Below are 17,788 nucleotides of genomic sequence, written 5' to 3'. Positions count from 1 at the left end.
GAACGATCAACTCTGATGTCTACATTGAACAACTAACGAAATTAAACAATGCAGTTGAAGAAAAGTGGCCCGAATTGACAAATCGAAAAGGTGTTGTATTCCATCATGACAATGCAAGGCCACACACAACTTTGGTCACTCGGCAAAAATTAATGGAGCTTGGTTGGGATGTTTTGCCACATCCACCATATAGTCCTGACCTTGCACCATCTGATTACTTTTTGTTTCGATCTTTACAAAACTCCTTGAATGGTAAAAATTTCAATAATGATGATGATGTCAAATCGTACCTGATTCAGTTTTTTGCTAATAAAAACCAGAAGTTTTTTGAACGTGGGATTATGATGCTGCCTGAAAGATGGCAAAAGGTCATTGATCAAAATGGGCAATACATTACAGAATAAAGTTATTTAGTTCCATGAAAAAATTGTCTTTGATTTTCTTTAAAAAATCCGCAATTACTTAGCTGCCGACCCAATAGATGAGCTATTTTTGTTTTGTTTTGTTTTTTATCTAAGGCATATATGAAGTGAAAGAGTTTTATTTTTCAATACTCTGGGTTCCCATAATTTAAGAAATAGTCTTTTAACTCAAAGATAATGGTGTGTGTGTGTACATGTGAATGTGTGTGTGTGCGTGTAATTTGTGTACATATATACTAATATATAATTCTATATTATTCAGTCTATGTTCTCAGAGACATCCACACTGTTAGACGCAGATTATTCTTTAAGTAAAGATCTTCTCTCTGAAGTATTCCCTCGAGTAGGCATTTCGATTCAAGTCTTCCATTTCTATTTGTGGAAGGATTTACGTGTTCATCAGGTATTCATGGAGCACTTATTCTGTGTCACACAGTCTGCTAGGTATTAAGTCCACTGTGATAAACAAGACCAGGGTGGCCACTGCTGTCATGAAGCTCACAATCTAGTCACCGAGGCTGATATTAATCTAGAAAGCAGGCAAATACATAATTACAAATGATAAACACTGTGAGGAAACAAAGTAAAGATGCTCTTGAGGAAAGAGGAGAGGAGAATGCTTGGCTGTGCCTGGGGTTCCCTGAGGTGCTATTTAAGAGTCTTAAAGAAGAAAGAGGAATGTGCCATGTGACTATTTGGGGGAGAATGGTCCGGTCTGGACAGAGGAGTCAGCAATGAAATCCCAGAAATGAGAACGAGATTGGTGCCTTTGAGGTTGTAAACCAACGCCAGGGTGCATGGAGACTAGGGAATGAAGGGAAATAAAGTTGACAAGGCTGACAAGAGCCAGAGCACACAGACTTTAAAAAAAATAATTTGTTGGCTCGAGAGAAAGAAACATTATTTGTAGTCCCATTTATTTATGCATTTATTGGTTGATTCTTATATGTGCCCTGAGTGGGGATTGAACCCCAACCTTGACATATGGGGACAGCATTCTAACCAACTGAGCTACCCACCTAGGGTCAGATCTCACAGGCTTTTGTGGGTCATGATTGTAATTTTGGACTTTAAGCAGTGAGGATCCACCAAAAGTTTCAAGCAAGGGAATGGTATGATCTAATTAATGTCTCAAACAGGTGTTGTGGATGCTGTATGAAGGATTGTGAAGGTAGGCAAGAGAAGAAGTAAAGAGAAAAGTGGGTTATTGTGAGAAACAATAGCTAAACAGGCCCACCTATTTGAGGTTAGTTGGTAATGAGGTTAGTTGTCCTGGGCTCTGACAACACTACCATTTCTGTTTTTAAGACTATCTCCAAGGGGGGCCTGGCTGGAAAGCTCAGTTGGTGAGAGTGTTGTCCTAATATGTCAAGGGTTGCAGATTTAATTCCTGGGCAGGGCACATGCAAGCATCAACCAATGAATGCATAAATAAGTGGAATCATTTACCTTATTGAGGCCGGTGACAGGGCAAGTGAGGAAGGGGTGGCCTGCCACCTGTCCCTGCTGCTCTGAAGGAGCTTTGCAGGCTCAGTCTGGTGCAGGTGCTGCAGGTCTAGTATTGAACTGGGGAATTCTTGTCCCCCAAAATGAAAACTATTTTCCATCACCTTCACGGCAGGATTTAGGTTCTGAAGGAGGGGCCAACACACAAAAAATGAAAATGCTACACAAGAAGTATGAATTTAGAAGGCATTGGCGGCCAAGGGGCACCTCTTTCTTAAAGAGACACACCAACCTCTGGCCTGGTCCACCTTTTATTGATTTGAATACACATTTACCCTTTAGCAATGCATACGGGCATATCAAAGATAAAGTTTGGTAAACAGTAAAAGGATTATCAGGTTAGGGAATTGCCTTGAGCCACCACAGCCCTGCTAACGCCCAAGGTCCAGCGGCCTTCCATTCCTTTGGTGCACTGTGGTGACAGTACCAGCAAGCAGTGGCTTCCCGCAACTATGAAGCCACATATACAAACATCGACCTTTTAAATCATTTTATTTGGTGATCTAGTTCATTTTAATTTCTGACTAATATTCTTAGTAAATAGTAGCTTAGCACATTCTAGCTTTAAATTCCTCTCATTAAGCATTTAATAATCTGTGAACAAACACTTCAGAAATCTTTGATAAGAGGGATTCTTTTATACTTTTGTATTTTGAAAATTTTTCACCTCGTTTATCACCGTAAATAAGTTGTTCAGAAGTAAATGCTAATTATTCTGTTCATTATTGGCTCTAGACCCAGTTGGTCAGCAGTGGCCATTGGCCTATTTCACATGCTTTGATCCTATTTGCAAGGCTACACCTTGGGAAATTTTTCTCAGTAAGTTACAAGGATAAACCAGTCATTTTACTCTTGGCTTACCCATTTTGTAATCTTGGTCAAGTTAACTTAATTTCTCTCTGCTTCAGCTCCTCCTTCAGGAAATGGGGTGAATACTCTCAGCCTCCCTGTACCTCAGACGTAATTTGAGGCCAGTTAATTGGCTTCACTGTATGTGATGTAATGGTGGGGAAAGAGCTATAAAAATCTGAAATATCATTCCTGTGGTCCAAGTTAGAGATGAACATTGCACAACTATCCTCTAGACAGGCCTTTTGAAGACCAGTTTTAACTCTTTTCAGACAATATCTTCCTATCGTGGTGGAATTGCCACCAGGTATCATTTGTTAGTTTGATTTTGAAATGCTAGCCCAGCCAGAGGCTGAACATACTCCAATTTGCACTTGAGGATTTCAGACTAGTTCTTGAGGTAACCAAGGATACCTGACATAGAGCCCAAAGGATCACAGCCTATGGGTGTGGCTGGCTTACTGCACTTATTCAAAATCAGATTTCACATCAAAGGAGAAACTTTTTTTTGCAACTGATTTAGTATTCTACAGATGACGAGAATTAGTGGGACCATTCTGCCCTCTTCCTCTCCTTCTCTCTTTATAAATCAGCATCAAAGGTACAGATAAGAATCCTCAACTTAAACCAAGTAGACCCTGGACATTCACAGACGGAGTGTGCATAAGGGCCCCTGACAGCCTCTGACACACAATGTTGCAGCAGCAGGAATCTGGATCACATGCACTGAGGCTGGTGTGTGGGACTGAATCTCATAGCTAGTGAAGATGCCTGACCTGCCACTCAGCATTCAGATATCGATGTGGCTTCTTTGTCCCCCACTCGTGACCATATACCAATTCTACGGAGAAAAATGACACTCCACAATGACACCCCCAAATTTGAAGATTTCCAATGGTCTTAGGACATATGCCTTACAAATATTGAAGGTTCACTGTATTGGATTTCTCTGCTTTAATTTTGCTTTAGTGGCCAGAAACTCAAGGGTAATGTTACTGCTCATAGTAGTGACTGAACTCCTCTCAGATTCCTAATACATCTGTTCTCCTCCTTGGCTTCTGAATAGTGGTTGCATTTTTTTATTTAAGAAAACAAGCTATTTCTAATTTTTTATCACTCTATTTTGTATGTTTCATCGTTGCAAATTATCTCAAATCCTTTCTTAAAGTAGATCTTAAATCCCAAATAAATCCCGAGACTAGGCTTCCTCGAAAGAACCCATTATCTTAGTGCCAGGACTTGTATCATGTTACAACTATTGAAAAGAATTAAGGAAGACGCTTTTTCCAAAAGGCAACAATGAGTGTTTTTAGATGATTCGATCCCGATGCTGAGACTATCTGAGGGTCGCTAAGAATTATGCTTTGAGTGACACCTAATGGTGGGAGAAAGTCACTCTTCTAACTTTCCCCAGAGAACTCAGACCAGCGTCCTTCAAAGCTTGGTTCCTGGACCACCTTCAGCATCTAGGGATGCTGTTCAACATGCAAAGGCATGCCTGGGCCCTGTCCTCCCCCTGGGTCTGGCCCCGGGGGAATCTGTATGTTTCACAACTTCCCCAGGATACTCAGATGTATAACTCGGGATCATAGAACCGCTGAGTCAAGCACTGCCGAGTCAGATGATACACTCAGGGCTGTCAAACCTGCAGACACCCAGGCAGTTGCAATGGCCTAGGCGCAGGGATGGGGAGGCTCTGCGGTGCTCCCTCCTCTCCCCAGGAGGGCAGGGGCCGGGTGAAAGAGGGCGGCGGGACACTGAGCTTTGGGGTGAGGGTGGGGATGAGGGTGTGGGTGAGGCTAAAGGGGGAGAGGGGGGACCTCGAGAGCAGCCGCCCCTGGCCAGCTGCCGCGGCCCTAACGCCTGTGCTCCGTGTCCCGCAGACGAACCCGGCGCCTGGAGCGGCCCCGCTGCCGCCGCCCCCGGTCTGCAGGAAGTAGGCGCCTCCCCGGAGGACGTCTTCTCGCCATTCTCTCCATCGCATCCAGCCCCATCCTCCGACCCCTGCCACCCGACCAGCCCAGCCCCGGCGTGGGATGCTGCCCAAAGGGAGCGCGACGCCAGGAAACCAAAGGAGCTCGCGGCCGGCGGCCAGAAGAAGCAGCGCCTGGGGGAGCAGAGGGAGCGCTCGGCCAGCCCGCAGCGGGCCGCGCGGCCGCGGCTGGAGGAGGCGCCCGGCGGCCAGGGGCGGCCCGAGCCCGGCAGGGCGCCCCCGGAGGCCAGGCCGCCCGTGCCCGCGGCGGAGGAGGGGCCCCGAGCGGCCGCCGCGCCGGGCCCCGGGGCTGCGCCTGGGTCCGCGGGCCCGGGAGGCGGCGGCGGCGCGCGAGAGGCCGAGGGCCGGGCGGGCGCGCGCGCGGGGCCCCGGCAGGGCGCGCGGCCGCCTCCAGGGGGCGCACCGGCGCGCAGGGCGGCGGTGGCGCCGGGGCCCTGGAAGGTGCCGGGCTCCGACCGGCTGTCCGGGCTCCTCCGGCCCGGCGCCTCCTCGGCCGCGGGCAGATGAGCCGCCCCGCCCGGACGCCCCTGCCTGCCGGCCGGCGGGTCTCCCGGCCCGTGTGCCGGCGATTTAATTTATTGTCACTGTCACCGCATCCATCCCCGCGGCCCCGAGGCCCGGGGGCGCCGGCGTGCGGCCCGGGTGGGTGCCCGCCCACCGCAGACCTAACGGACCCTGAAGCCTCCGGTCCCGCTGCGGGGAGGGGGGCTTTGGCAGCTATGGAAGAACCAAAACCACGTGGAGAGCATCACGGAGAGACAATGCAGTGTAGCTTTAGTTTTCAAAAAAAAAGAAAAAAGAGAGAGAGAGAAAAAAAATATCCCCCCACTGCATGAAGGATCTGGATGTCATCCAAACTTTCTATCAAGAGACTGGACAGATTAAGAGCAATCACAAACTGGAATATCGCCTTAAAAAAAAAAAATCAAACTGCACGGAAGCAAGCTGAACCTGAGACAAGAGTCTATCTTTTCGTTGATCTAAAAGAGTTGTAAATACATTGTTCTTGACACATCTCTAGACAGGGGTTCAAAGGTTTCTTTTGACACATTCGGAACTGTGCGCTCACGCCGTGTCCATGGCTCATCCATTAGCAGCGACGTTCCCTGCGCAGCGCAGGAGAAGTTAGAAAAACCTAGTGAATTCATGGGTATGATGCCATTTGTACTGCCCTCCCTCCTGCGAGCAAATCATATTTCTGTACATTTTTCAGCAGTTAGAGAACAAAGGTTTTCAAAACTGTATCCTAGGGAACCGTTTGCCGTAAGTCAGAATTTTTGCAGTTTAGCTCATAGATCTTCATTGGTTTTCATCTCAGATACGCCTTTTAATAATTGAAGGACCACGATTGGTTTAACCCGAGATTGGCAACGCTGCAGCTCCTGTGTGAAAAGGCTTTCCTATTGGCTCAGGCTGGCAGAGAGAGTAGCTTCTCTGACAGCAATGTTATAGTTCACTGATAGTATTGTCTTTTTTTAAAACCCACTTTCCATGACGTCATTTCCACTTTCATAGAGCAAAATACTTCTCCTATATTTCTCAGATTATGATGAATCCCTGATATTTAAAAAAGAAATCACTATTATGACCAATTTATTTTCATTAAAGAACATAAATCTTTTTTAGCATTCCTTTCTGCTTATCTTTCTTTCCTTAGTCTTCCTCCTTTGTATCTCTGTTTGCTTGGCTTTTTGTTCTGGTGGTGTTTGCCAAATTTTATTTCTCCAGCAGGCTCTAGATGTTTCTGTTTATCTTCATTGATCTATGGTTGATCCCCCAGCAAAACTTTCAGGCTTGCCTTTCTTCCCTGCTGTTTTAATATTTCTTTGAGGGGAAAGGAAAAAAAAAAAAAAAAGTATCCATTTGTCGACAAAAGAACCTCCAACCCTATAGAAAAATTTTATAAGAATTTAGTTGAGCCCAATTTTTGAGGAAAATACTCAGAAGCAAAGTCTCCATGGATTAAGAGAATCCTGCAGGAGTGGCAGTTTTCCAGTTCTTTTTATTCCTTTAGAATTAAAGGAGAAACAGGAACTTGTGGTCCCTGCCCCCTGTGTGGTTACTTTCAGTCACAGCGCATGTCAGGTCTGCCACGTAGCCCTCTGAGCCTGTCAGGTTTATTACACAGCCCCTTCTCCATCCACACACGGGTACCTATTTGTAGCGACACATATTTAAAAGCTAAATGTCTCCGAGGGCAGTTTGTCTTTAATGTGCCCTGAACGAAGGAGGCTTCATCCTGCCCCTTCGTTGCCCCTTACAGGAGTCCCAATGCAAATAAGCCTCACCTCCCTGGCCTCCTAGTCAAATAAGGAAAGCGGGGAGATCAGTGCGCACACAAGGTCACAGTAATCGCCTCCCGGTGTTGACTCTTTCCCTCTCTGTAATTGCTGTATCCTGAGCACTAGCCATTTAATTTCCATCAGGCTCCGGAATCGCTCGGTTGTTTGACAAGAGGAAAACATGGTTGAAAGCCTCACATCAGGAGTCTTGCAGCTTGTAAAAGCAATTTCCAAAAATGGAACCCATCCATCATAAACAAAAGCACAAACACATGTAGCAGTTTACAATTACATTTGGTTTAATCTCAATTAGTCTCTCTCCCCTGGACTAGAAATCCGGTATCGTTTGCCATTAATTTATTGAATCTGGTTTCGGACAATGCTTCTGTAAGTGTAGCTGCACGTCCCGGTATGTCCTCTGGCATTTATTTTCCACGTGTTACAAAAGGATAAAAAAAAAAAAAAAAAAATTTTTTTTGAGATTACGCTTGCATACACTCTAATTTGCACAGTTCACAGCTACTACGTGTGCAGTAATTGCTTTATGCGGCTGTAATCCATAACCTGTGAAGACAGCACATCATCTAAATCCCATTCCAAATAATACTTCTGTGTAGTGATAGCTGTGAATTTACCCTGTACAGCTGTATCTCTATAAATATAATTCCATGTATTAATAGTCACAGAAAGACTGTAAGTGAGCAACTATTTTTATGAAACGCACCACTATGGATAAATTAACTTTTACAGAAATCTTGTTTACTGTATGATATTCTAAAACACTGTCAAATAAAATATATATCCAAAAATCTTTTCTTTTTCCAACTATATAGGCTGTGTGTTAATTTGAGTAACTACTTATTGGAAGTTAACTTTTTTAAACCGCAGTTTTCATAGATTTTTTTTTTTAAAGTATACGTTGAATGTCCCAAACAGGACTTCCCTGAAGCCTGAATCTAAATGGAACAGAATTACAAGTGGTGAAAAACTGTTGACATTTTTCACCCAAGTAAAACGGAGAGTTTTCTTTCAGATAATCTGGTGGGTATTTTCTATCAGCCACCTGCATCATTTATGGGTTGGCAGTATGTTTCTGTTGCTTGCTACATGGATTGATACTGAGCCCTTTTTCAAACAGGACTTAAGCTATCAATCAACAATAAATTTCATCACATTTTTTCCTGAAAAAAATGTTTTTAAATATATTTTATTGATTTTTTTACAGAGAGGAAGGGAGAGAGATAGAGAGCTAGAAATGTTGATGAGAGAGAAACATCAACCAGCTGCCTCTTCCACACCCCCTACCGGGGATGTGCCCGCAACCAACGTACATGCCCTTGACAGGAATCGAACCTGGGACCTTTCAGTCCGCAGGCAGACGCTCTATCACTGAGCCAAACCGGTTTCGGTCTGAAAAATCTTTTAATACAAAAATCCCAAGGAGTTAATGCAGAAGCCTGAACTGAATGTAGTAAACAGCAGCGCAGAGGTCCAAAATGAATGGCCACATGTACCTCTTGCCATGAACTACCATCTGTGCCTCCGGGAGAAGGGAGCATTCTCTGTGGTGATACGATGATGGCTGCCCTGTCGTCAAGGAGATCACAATCCAAAGAAACAGCCTCAATCCTGGTCATGTCAAGACTGATGGCAACAGGAGGCCTGAGAGTCCAGAAAATTACTATTTTTCATTCCAATAATTTTTTTTAAAATAAAACGAATCCATTTTAGAAAAAGGAAGAAGCTGACATGAAGTGTAAAAGTAAGCAAAATAGTCTTTCAAATATTCTTCATGAACTAATCAGAGCACGACCAAGTGCAAGCTGAAAATAAAAAAGATGTGTAAATCTTTTAACAAAACAGGGTGTACATGTTAATGCACAGCCAATTACTATTTTAAAAGAAAAACCATTAAGACGTCAAAAAAGATTAGAAATCAGAGGCCAAAGCAATGAGGACAGGGACAGAGCAGGACTAGGGTGAAGGTAAGTGAGGCACCTGGCCGGGGCGAGGGCCTTGTGAGTTAGATGTCTCCCAGGTCAGGCAGGCGAACAGGACCCAGTGCTGAGAGCCAGGTGGGGACAGGCCAAGCTGAAACTGTGTCAGGCCCAAGTCCGCTGCGGCACCATCTTTCCGTTTCTCAAGAGAAGCAAAAAAAAGAAGAAAGAAAAAAAGAAAAGAAAAAACGAAAAAAAGAAATCAGTTCTTTATTTGAAATGTTATGGTTTTTAAAGTATGACAAGTTTAATTCACATTTCTTAAGAAACACTGAACAAAAAGACAAAACACTACAACGAACCATCTGCGGCCCCAGGCTGGCCCGCAGCCCACCGATTTGCAGCCTCTGTTTTGGAACAAAAGCCAGGCTCTCCGCAGAGAAAGCGTCGCTTGCATCGGGCGCTGATTCACCTTCCAAGCTGTGGGTCTTGCAGACCCTAGAGATCCTAACGCAGTGGCTCTTGAGGCTCACACGCGCCTGGAACGGTGTAAACTGTGTGTTCTGAGGGCGAGGCGCTCCGCCAGAGGCCGGCCGCCGCCCCTGCAGCAGCGGGGAATGCCGTGCAGCTGAAGACACTGCAGCTGGAAGGAGCCCTGAAGCTTGTTTCATATTTTATATTCTCTTTCTTAACGAGTCTCCCCCAAACGGTAAGCTTGGGGCTCCCCAAAGGGGAATCGGCCCATGCCCTACGGATACTGTTGTGTGCTTGTTTTTTTTTTTAGGCCAAACTTCCAGCAATCAGATGGCCTGATTGCGGAGGAATCTGGAATTAACAGAGATTTCTCTGTCAGACAGCCACAGCGCCAGACAGGGTGCCTGTGAAATCACAGGAGTGCTTTCCCAGACTTAAAATAGTGAGGGTCCTACGTCTAATGGTAAGGTCTGCGTCGGGTCTGGTTCACGTAAGGCACCAATTAAGGGTGAGGAGATTCTGATGATAACTACTTGCAGTCATAACCACTGTAGTTGTAAACATGTGAGTATAAACAAGGGAGCAGCAGCCTTCAATTAAGCTGGGCCCTCATTGGGCGTCTGTGGCATTTCACCAGGCAGCTCCGGGGACCCGGGACCCATCACAGTCTGTCCCACCGCCCGCAGGAGGGAAGCTGGCTGCCGCATCTGTTTCGAAGAGTTTGATGAGATCTTTTCTGATGCAGTCGCCTGGTGGAGAGTGATTTCACCTGGAAGGAGCCGGGAATCGTTTGACAACAGAGTCACCTTGACTGACTTTCCGAGGTGACGGGCACATTTTCTAAAACCCTAGCAAATTTCTGCAAAAGGAAATGAAACCCTCCCTTTCCCCCTCGCCCCCGTGTGATTTTGTCCCTGGTCAGCTGCCTTCACACTGGGAGACAGCCATTCCGGTGGTACCCAGACACAGGGACAGCCTAACGGAATCCATTTCTGGAACTAGAACTTCCATGTTTATGCCTCTCAAGCCAGTTTCCCATTCCCACCTGCTCTGTACAAGCACCCTGGACAGTGAAAAACGGGCCTATCACCTGCTTTTTACGCTGGTACATCACCTCAAGGACTAGAAATCTTCAGGGCATCAAACAAAGAGGCAGTTGGAGAAGGCGGCCCTCCTGAGGGAGGATGGAGAGAGCGCATTAGGGAGCGCCAGTAAGAAACATCTAAGCCGGCAACGCCTGCTTCCATCCAGCAGCTATCTAAGCGTTAGCGCCCACATTTATTTGAATTTTAAAATAAAGTTAAGATTTGTTTTTTTGTTTTTCTGATTCAGTGTGTAATTTGGCTATTTGCCTGGCTATCCCGAGTTAGATCGTGGCTTTGCCAGTTAGATTATATGGCAGGAATCTAACAAATTAACTGAGCTAATTGTGCAACTACAAAGTTTAAGTAATACACATAAAGCATGCATTCAAGCCGGGACCGGTTTAGCTCAATGGATAGAGCGTCGGCTTGGGGACTGAAGGGTCCCGGGTTTGATTCCGGTCAAGGGCATGTACCTTGGTTGCGGGCATATCCCCAGTAGGGGGTGTGCAAGAGGCAGCTGATCGATGACTCTCTCTCATCGATGTTTCTGGCTCTCTATCTCTCTCCCTTCCTCTCTGTACAAAATCAATAAAATATATTTAAAAAAAAAAAAAAAAAAAAAAGCATGCATTCAAGAGAAAAGACATCCTTTGAAATATTTAAATTCGTGATAACAATTATAGATGTCAAGTTAGCAAAATGAAACCAGAGCCAGGGTTTTATAAAATGGTTGTAGGGGCTACATGAGCTCAAAGGAGCACTCACTAAGATAAACCTCCTTAACTCCGCTTGATAAACATTTAAAGATAGTGCTGAGTGTCTACTCTACACAGCATCACAGGTGAATAGAGCACAGCCCCTATTCTCAAGCTCAAGAAATGGATTCTAGCCAAGACCGGTTTGGCTCAGTGGATAGAGCGTTGGCCTGCGGACTGAAAGGTCCCGGGTTCAATTCCGGTCAAGGGCTTGCACCTTAGTTGCAGGCGCATCCCCAGTGGGGGTGTGTGCAAGAGGCAGCTGATCAATGATTCTCTCTCATTGATGTTTCTAGCTATCTCTCTCCCTTCCTCTCTGTAAAAAGATCAATAAAATGTATTTTAAAAATAAATAAATAGATTCTAGGTAGGAGCCTGAGACAATTAGCACAAGAAAGAACGCAGGATGCAGTGAGTGTGGCATAGGACTGGGGATACTCTAGGGTGTGGAAACAGTTGGAGACAGTTGGAAATCTCAGTTGGGGGTTGCAGGTTGGGTGAGGTTTCCGGAGGCAGGGGAGGTGTAAGAGAGAGAGCAGCCTGAGGAAGGCCAGGGTTAGGAAGCTTGGGGGGATGTCAGAGACACAGTCAGTTGTTTCCTTTGACCAAGACTACATTGGGTGGCGGTGGATTAAACCAAGGGTAGATTCAAGCACATTATAAACGCCGTTAGTGAGCAGTGGGGGGTCATAAAAGGGTTCTGAGCAGAGAGAAGATAAAGCCAGCACTTGGCTGTGGGAGGAAGTCCTGGCAGTCCCGTCCAGAGTGAAGTGGAGGTGACGTGGCCGGTGCTGACACCAGTCCCGGTGAGAGGTAAGGAGGCTGAGCACCTGGGATGGAGAGGAGAGAAGTGAGGGTTCTCAAGGAGGTCAGACAAGCAGACCTCAGCCTGATGGGAGGCAGAGCCAAGGACAATCACGGCTTCGAGCCTGAGTGGAAAGGAAGAAATGGGAGGAGGACCAGGTCTGCAAAGACCAGATCACTAAGCTTTCTGGCATGGAAAGAGTGAGGGGCTCTCAGGTCTCCCAGGTGGAAACATTCATCCAGTCAATAATCACAGATTAAAGAATTCTGATGGAAATGCTCCTAACAGAATGAAGCTCAGGTGAGAAACTGAGTCTAGGACAGTGGTCGGCAAGCTGCGGCTCAAGAGTCACATGCGGCTCTTTGGTCCCTTGAATATGGCTCTTCCACAAAATTCCATGTGCGGGCGCACACATACAGTGCAATTAAAACTTCATAGCCCATGCGCAGAAGTCGGATCTCAAAAGAAATTTCCATCGTCGTACTGTTGATATTTGGTTCTGTTGACTAATGAGTTTGCTGACCACTGGTCTTGGATATCCCTTGATTCTGATATAATTGGTTGAGATGGGACCTTTGGGGAGAAGGAAGAACAGCACAGAAGAACAGCAATTACCATACAAAGGGTGCTTTGTGTCAGAAAGCATGGCTTCTGAAAGAATTTAACTTCTTTCTAAAGTCCAGGTGCCACCAGGAAAGACATGAGCCCATTTATTTTCCTAGTCCTTAACGAGAAATCAAAGTGAGCTGCTGTGGTTTAAACACAATGGACGTAGAGAAATTCATAGACTACTTGAAAACAGACAATCATGTACACCATCCTCTTCAAATGTTTAAGATTAGCAGAGGCCATAAGATTCAGTGACATACCTTCCAATTATTTCTGTATTATCTGATCATACTGGGAACATCTTGATTCTTGCTTCTTGATCTGGATTTCCAACTCCAAAAAGCACAACTTGCTTTGTGGTTCAAAGAAAGCTAATGGGCTAATGGGAGCAAACAAATATCTATAGGATAAACACCGAGAATTAAAGATATATAAATATATATATATATATATATGATGTGTGTGTATAGAGAGAGAGAGAGAGAGAGAGAGAGAGAGAGAGAGATTTGCACAGGAACACATAGATACACAGACATACCCAAAACTCCAATTTCCAATTTTATATTTTTATTGTGAAAAAATAAATCATATACTTAAAAAGTACATAAAGACATATGGATAGCTTACTCAATGTCAAAGCAGACACATATACAATTATCATCTGGGCTGAAAATAGGGACTCTTAAACCTGCACAGATTAAATGCCTGCTATATATGCATTTTAATTATCGTTACTACTCTTAGTTGAGGGATGTATAAACATTTTCAGTGGCCCCTGGCAGGTTTTCACTGGGCAGGACGACCTTAGGTGATGTGGGATCCCTGCACACAATACTCCTGCTGCAGGGGAGAGCTTTAAGCTCTCTACACACACACACACCCACACACACACACCGCCTATCTCCCTGGCCCTTTAGTCCCTCTCTCCCTCCTCTCCATCCTCTGCAGGAGGTGGCAGCCCTCTCCGGCTCAGCTTCCCCCAACTTCTGTCTCAGGCAGACGCCAGCCTCTCTGGAGGACTCGGGGGGCCTTGCTGGTGAGTTGGCAATGATGCAAAGAACGTTCCTGGGCAGGTGTCTAATCAGCACACAGGCACAACTCTGCTTTTCCTCCATCATCCTGGTGTGGATTGGGAATTCATCTCTTGCTTCTACAATTAAGCCTCACACTGCATGTGACGGGAGCTCAGTGAATGCTCGCTGAAGGTTGGGTATTTTTTCTTAATTGGCCTCATCTCTAAATCCAGATAGTTTCCCTTGAATAAGAATGGTTTTCATGCCCTGGCCAGTTTGGCTCAGTGGATAGAGCGTCGGCCTGCAGATTGAAAGGTCCCAGGTTCGATTCCGGTCAAGGGCATGTAGCTTGGTTGCAGGCACCTCCCCAGTAGAGGGGTGTGCAGGAGGCAGCTGATCGATGTTTCTGTCTCATTGATGTTTCTGACTATATCTCTCCCTTCCTCTCTGTAAAAAATCAATAAAATATATATTTTAAAAAATAATAATGGTTTTCATCATGGTAAGTGGCCCTGACAGGTGCAAGTGGACAGTTTGCAATTTTTCTCAGGTTTGCTGTTATTTCTACAAAATTCTGACAGAGGGCAAGTGTTATTTGAGCATCACTTGGGATGAAGGCTAGCTTCTGCAACTCAGCCAGGCGCTGTATCCAAAATAAGGCAAATGACTATTTCCCCTGACTTTCTCCTGCTCATGCCCACGCCCAGTCTCTTCCAAAGCCAGCGGGGGCTTGAGCTGGGGCTTGGCTCTGGCTCGTATTTAGGGAAGGGAAGGTCAGGATCAGAGCAATGGTGACAGAGCAGGTGTTCTGGTCCCAGCCTTCCTTGCTCAAACCCAGGAGACTTTCCACTAGTATCCATGGCTGAATTCTAGTGCTCTGGGTTCAGCTGGTCGGAGTTTCTTAGATTAATTTGGCATCCTCACCATAAACGTCTGCTGGAAGCATCCAAAAGGCCTCTGTGGGTTTTGAACTTGGACTAGTCCAGACTCCCTTTGCCTCTCTACTCTAATTGTGCGCGCACACACACACACACACACCACATATCCCATTGACTTTCTGCCCAGGCTCCTGTCAACCAGCCATTAAGTGACCGTCCTCTTGGCTGGGCTGCTCCAGCCAACCTCAGCCCTGCAGCCAGGGCCCTGACACCCACCCCCTGGCCACTCTGATGAAGAGACTCCGAGCTCCCTGCAGGGACCTCCCATGACCAAAGACCCTCAGGGTCTGCTCTCCTCCAACCTCCCCTCCAGCTGAGGCAGATCACTCATAACCCACCCCAGGACATATGCTCGCTGTTTTTAATCTGAGCCAACAGGTACAAGCCAAGATTTTTGTCTTTGCCTTGACCAAGGAGTTAGTGGTATGAGGGTTGGTGGGGTTTTAGAGTAAGCTGAGTACAGATCTCTTCAAGCATGAGGAATCACCTGGAACACGTTAAGGGTCGAGCAGCCAGGGGTGATTTTGTCCTGATTACTCTGCCAGCACATGCTCTTTTCTTTTTCTCTTTCAGATAGGAAGGGGGTGGGGGGAGAGAAGAGAGAGAAAGGAGAAACATCAATGATGAGAGAGAATGGTTGATTGGTTGCTTTCTGCATACTCCCTACTGGGGATCAAGCCACAACCCGGCCACGTGCCCCGACCAGAATTGTACCTGGGACCCTTCAGTCTGCAGGCCAACACTCTACCCATTGAGTCAAACCGGCTAGGGCTACCAGCACATTTTCAAGCAGAAGCAGTGAATTGTCTGAGCCACTCCCCGGAGACTCACTGCTGCAACGAATAAACCCGCCCTCTGCCCGCCCAAGGCTTACTGATCACCCAGCTGCTGCTGGTTGAAGAAGCGCTTTTCTCCGGTTAGTGGCTCAGAGGCCCACATTCTCCTCCTCCCGCGGCTCCCTCTGCCTTGCTTCTGACAGAGCGGTCTGGGTGCCACCAGCTCTGGCACCCCAGGGAGCGCGTTAGAAACGCCTGGTCTCCGACCCCACCCTGCACCTACTGCCCAGCCCTGCCCTGTAAGAGCCCAGGAGGGGGGTGACTGAGGGCACAGAAGCCGAGAAGCTGTGCCCTGGAACCTCAGAAGCCTCTGCACCCAGACAGCAGGGCAGGAAGGAGGGATGGAATGTGCATGCCCCCCCCCCCTTCCTTTAAGTCCCACCTGCACAAGACAGGTCCCAATCTCACTCCCAGTCCCACTCCACTCGTGAGAACCCGTCATGTGGCCACAGCCGGGGCAGCTGTCTGGCAGCGACCACGTCACAGTCTGGACCTGGGAGGACAGACTCCGGTGGACAAGCAGACATTTCCGACTCACACTATTTTTTGTATTTTTTCCGTGAGAAGAAAGATTTCCCCTTCTCCCCTAGAAACCGCCTTGGGGTGAGATGACAGGGGAGTCTTTCCAGTTTCCTTTGGGGGTGGGTTCCTGCCCCCAGCTTTACTGAGGAAACACTGACAAGTAAAAGGATGTATGGTTTCAGTGTATAATGTGTGGGTTTGATGCACGTATCCTTTGTGAAATGATTCCAGTGAATGAACACATCCATCGCCTCACATAGTTCACCCTGTGTGTGCGTGGTGAGAACTCCCTCCAACAGATTTCTAGGATGTCCTCCATATTATGACCCAGAGCCGCCAGCCGCTCCCTTTGGGACGCTGGCCCGCCTCCTCCACCTTCACAAAGGAGATGAGAACTTGCCTGTGGCATGGTCCCTGAAGTTCATAGTACGGTATTGGATATGTGATGTCTCCTCGGAGTAGATCTGTGTCCTCACCACACACACCTCCTCGGTGAGCCAGCAGCCAAAGGGAGACACTGTTTTGAAAGCAAATACCAGGCCTCACCCCAAGCCCAGCACCAGGCCTCGCACCACATGTGTGGGCAGAGGAGAAATAAGCAGGACTCTATTAACAGAAAGAAAAAAAAAATTTTTTTTTAAATATTTTTCATTGATTTCAGAGAGAGAGGGAGGGGAGGAGAGAGAAACATCAATGATGAGAGAGAATCATTGGTTGGCTGCCTCCTGCACACCCCACACCCGGGATTGAGCCTGCACCCAGGCATGTGCCCTATGCAGGAATCGAACAGTGACCTCCTGGTTGGTAGGTGGACGCTCACCCACGGAGCCATGCCAGCTGGGCTAACAGAAAACTTTATGGTGAGACTCCCAAAATCAAATATGTAGGCTCTGAACAAGTGCAGAAGTCACACTGAAGGGATTGTAGGAGAAGAACATTTGGTCAAGGTCAGGAGCAGTAACAAATAGCGAGGAAATTAGCATTTGATTAGCATGAGCTGTGTGTCCAACACTTTCACTTATGCTGGCCAGTTTTATCCTCACAAGTATTCGCCCTACTCCTCCAAAATACTGCTTTGGTTAAAGGCGAGCTATCTCATTCTTTGTTGTGGGAGACCATCCTGTGCATTGTAGGATGCCACCTATCAAATATGACAACCAACACCATCTCCAGACATTGGCAGATACCCTGCAGGGGGGGAGGAGACAAAATTGTCTCCAGTTGAAAAACCACTGAGCTACCATAATCAAGATTGTGAGGTACGGGCAAATGAGAGAGACATAGATCAATGGAACAAAATAGAGAGCAACACATCCATATATACATACATGGTCAATTCATTTTCAACAAAGTCTCAATGGCAATTCCAAGGAGACAGAATCATCTTTTTAACAATTGGATAATCACATGCATAATAAATAAATAAATAAATAAATAAATAAATAAATAAATAAATAAATAAATAAATAAAGTACCTTGATGCATATCTCACCTTGTGCAGGCATGCCTCGGAGATAATGCGGGTTTGGTGCCAGGCCACTGCCATAATGTGAATATGGCAATAGAGCAAGTCACATGGATTTCTTGGTGTCCCGGTGCATATAAAAGTTATGTTTATACTATAATGTATTGTGTACAATAGCATTCCATCTAATTAAAAATACTTTATTGATAAAAAATATTATCGATCCTCTGGGCCTTCAGCAAGTCATCATCTTTGCTGGTAGAGGGTCTTATCTTCAATTTGTAAAAAACAATATCT

At 46.2% G+C, this 17,788-nt stretch overlaps 1 protein-coding gene across 8 annotated transcripts in view; it reads left to right on the top strand.

Annotated features, from left to right (window-relative positions):
• Positions 1 to 5,700, top strand: part of MAGI2 (membrane associated guanylate kinase, WW and PDZ domain containing 2) — a 1,098,541-nt gene extending 1,092,841 nt beyond the window's left edge. For 5 of the 8 annotated variants that reach the window (XM_084897036.1, XM_084897035.1, XM_084897034.1 and 2 more), the window contains one exon: positions 4,661 to 5,700. In XM_084897036.1, the coding sequence (XP_084753162.1) occupies positions 4,661 to 5,277 (617 nt within the window). In that variant the 3' untranslated portion in view covers positions 5,278 to 5,700. Of the gene's footprint in view, positions 1 to 2,663; positions 3,713 to 4,660 lie in introns of those variants that run through there. The other 3 variants (XM_084897041.1, XM_084897039.1, XM_084897040.1) reach the window with 2 other exon arrangements.
• The last annotated feature ends 12,088 nt before the right edge of the window (positions 5,701 to 17,788 follow it).

The sequence above is a fragment of the Pipistrellus hanaki genome, assembly GCF_964339955.1.
Source record: "Pipistrellus hanaki genome assembly, chromosome: 10".
NCBI classification, from domain to species: domain Eukaryota; kingdom Metazoa; phylum Chordata; class Mammalia; order Chiroptera; family Vespertilionidae; genus Pipistrellus; species Pipistrellus hanaki.
This window is presented reverse-complemented; position numbering and strand designations above follow the sequence as displayed.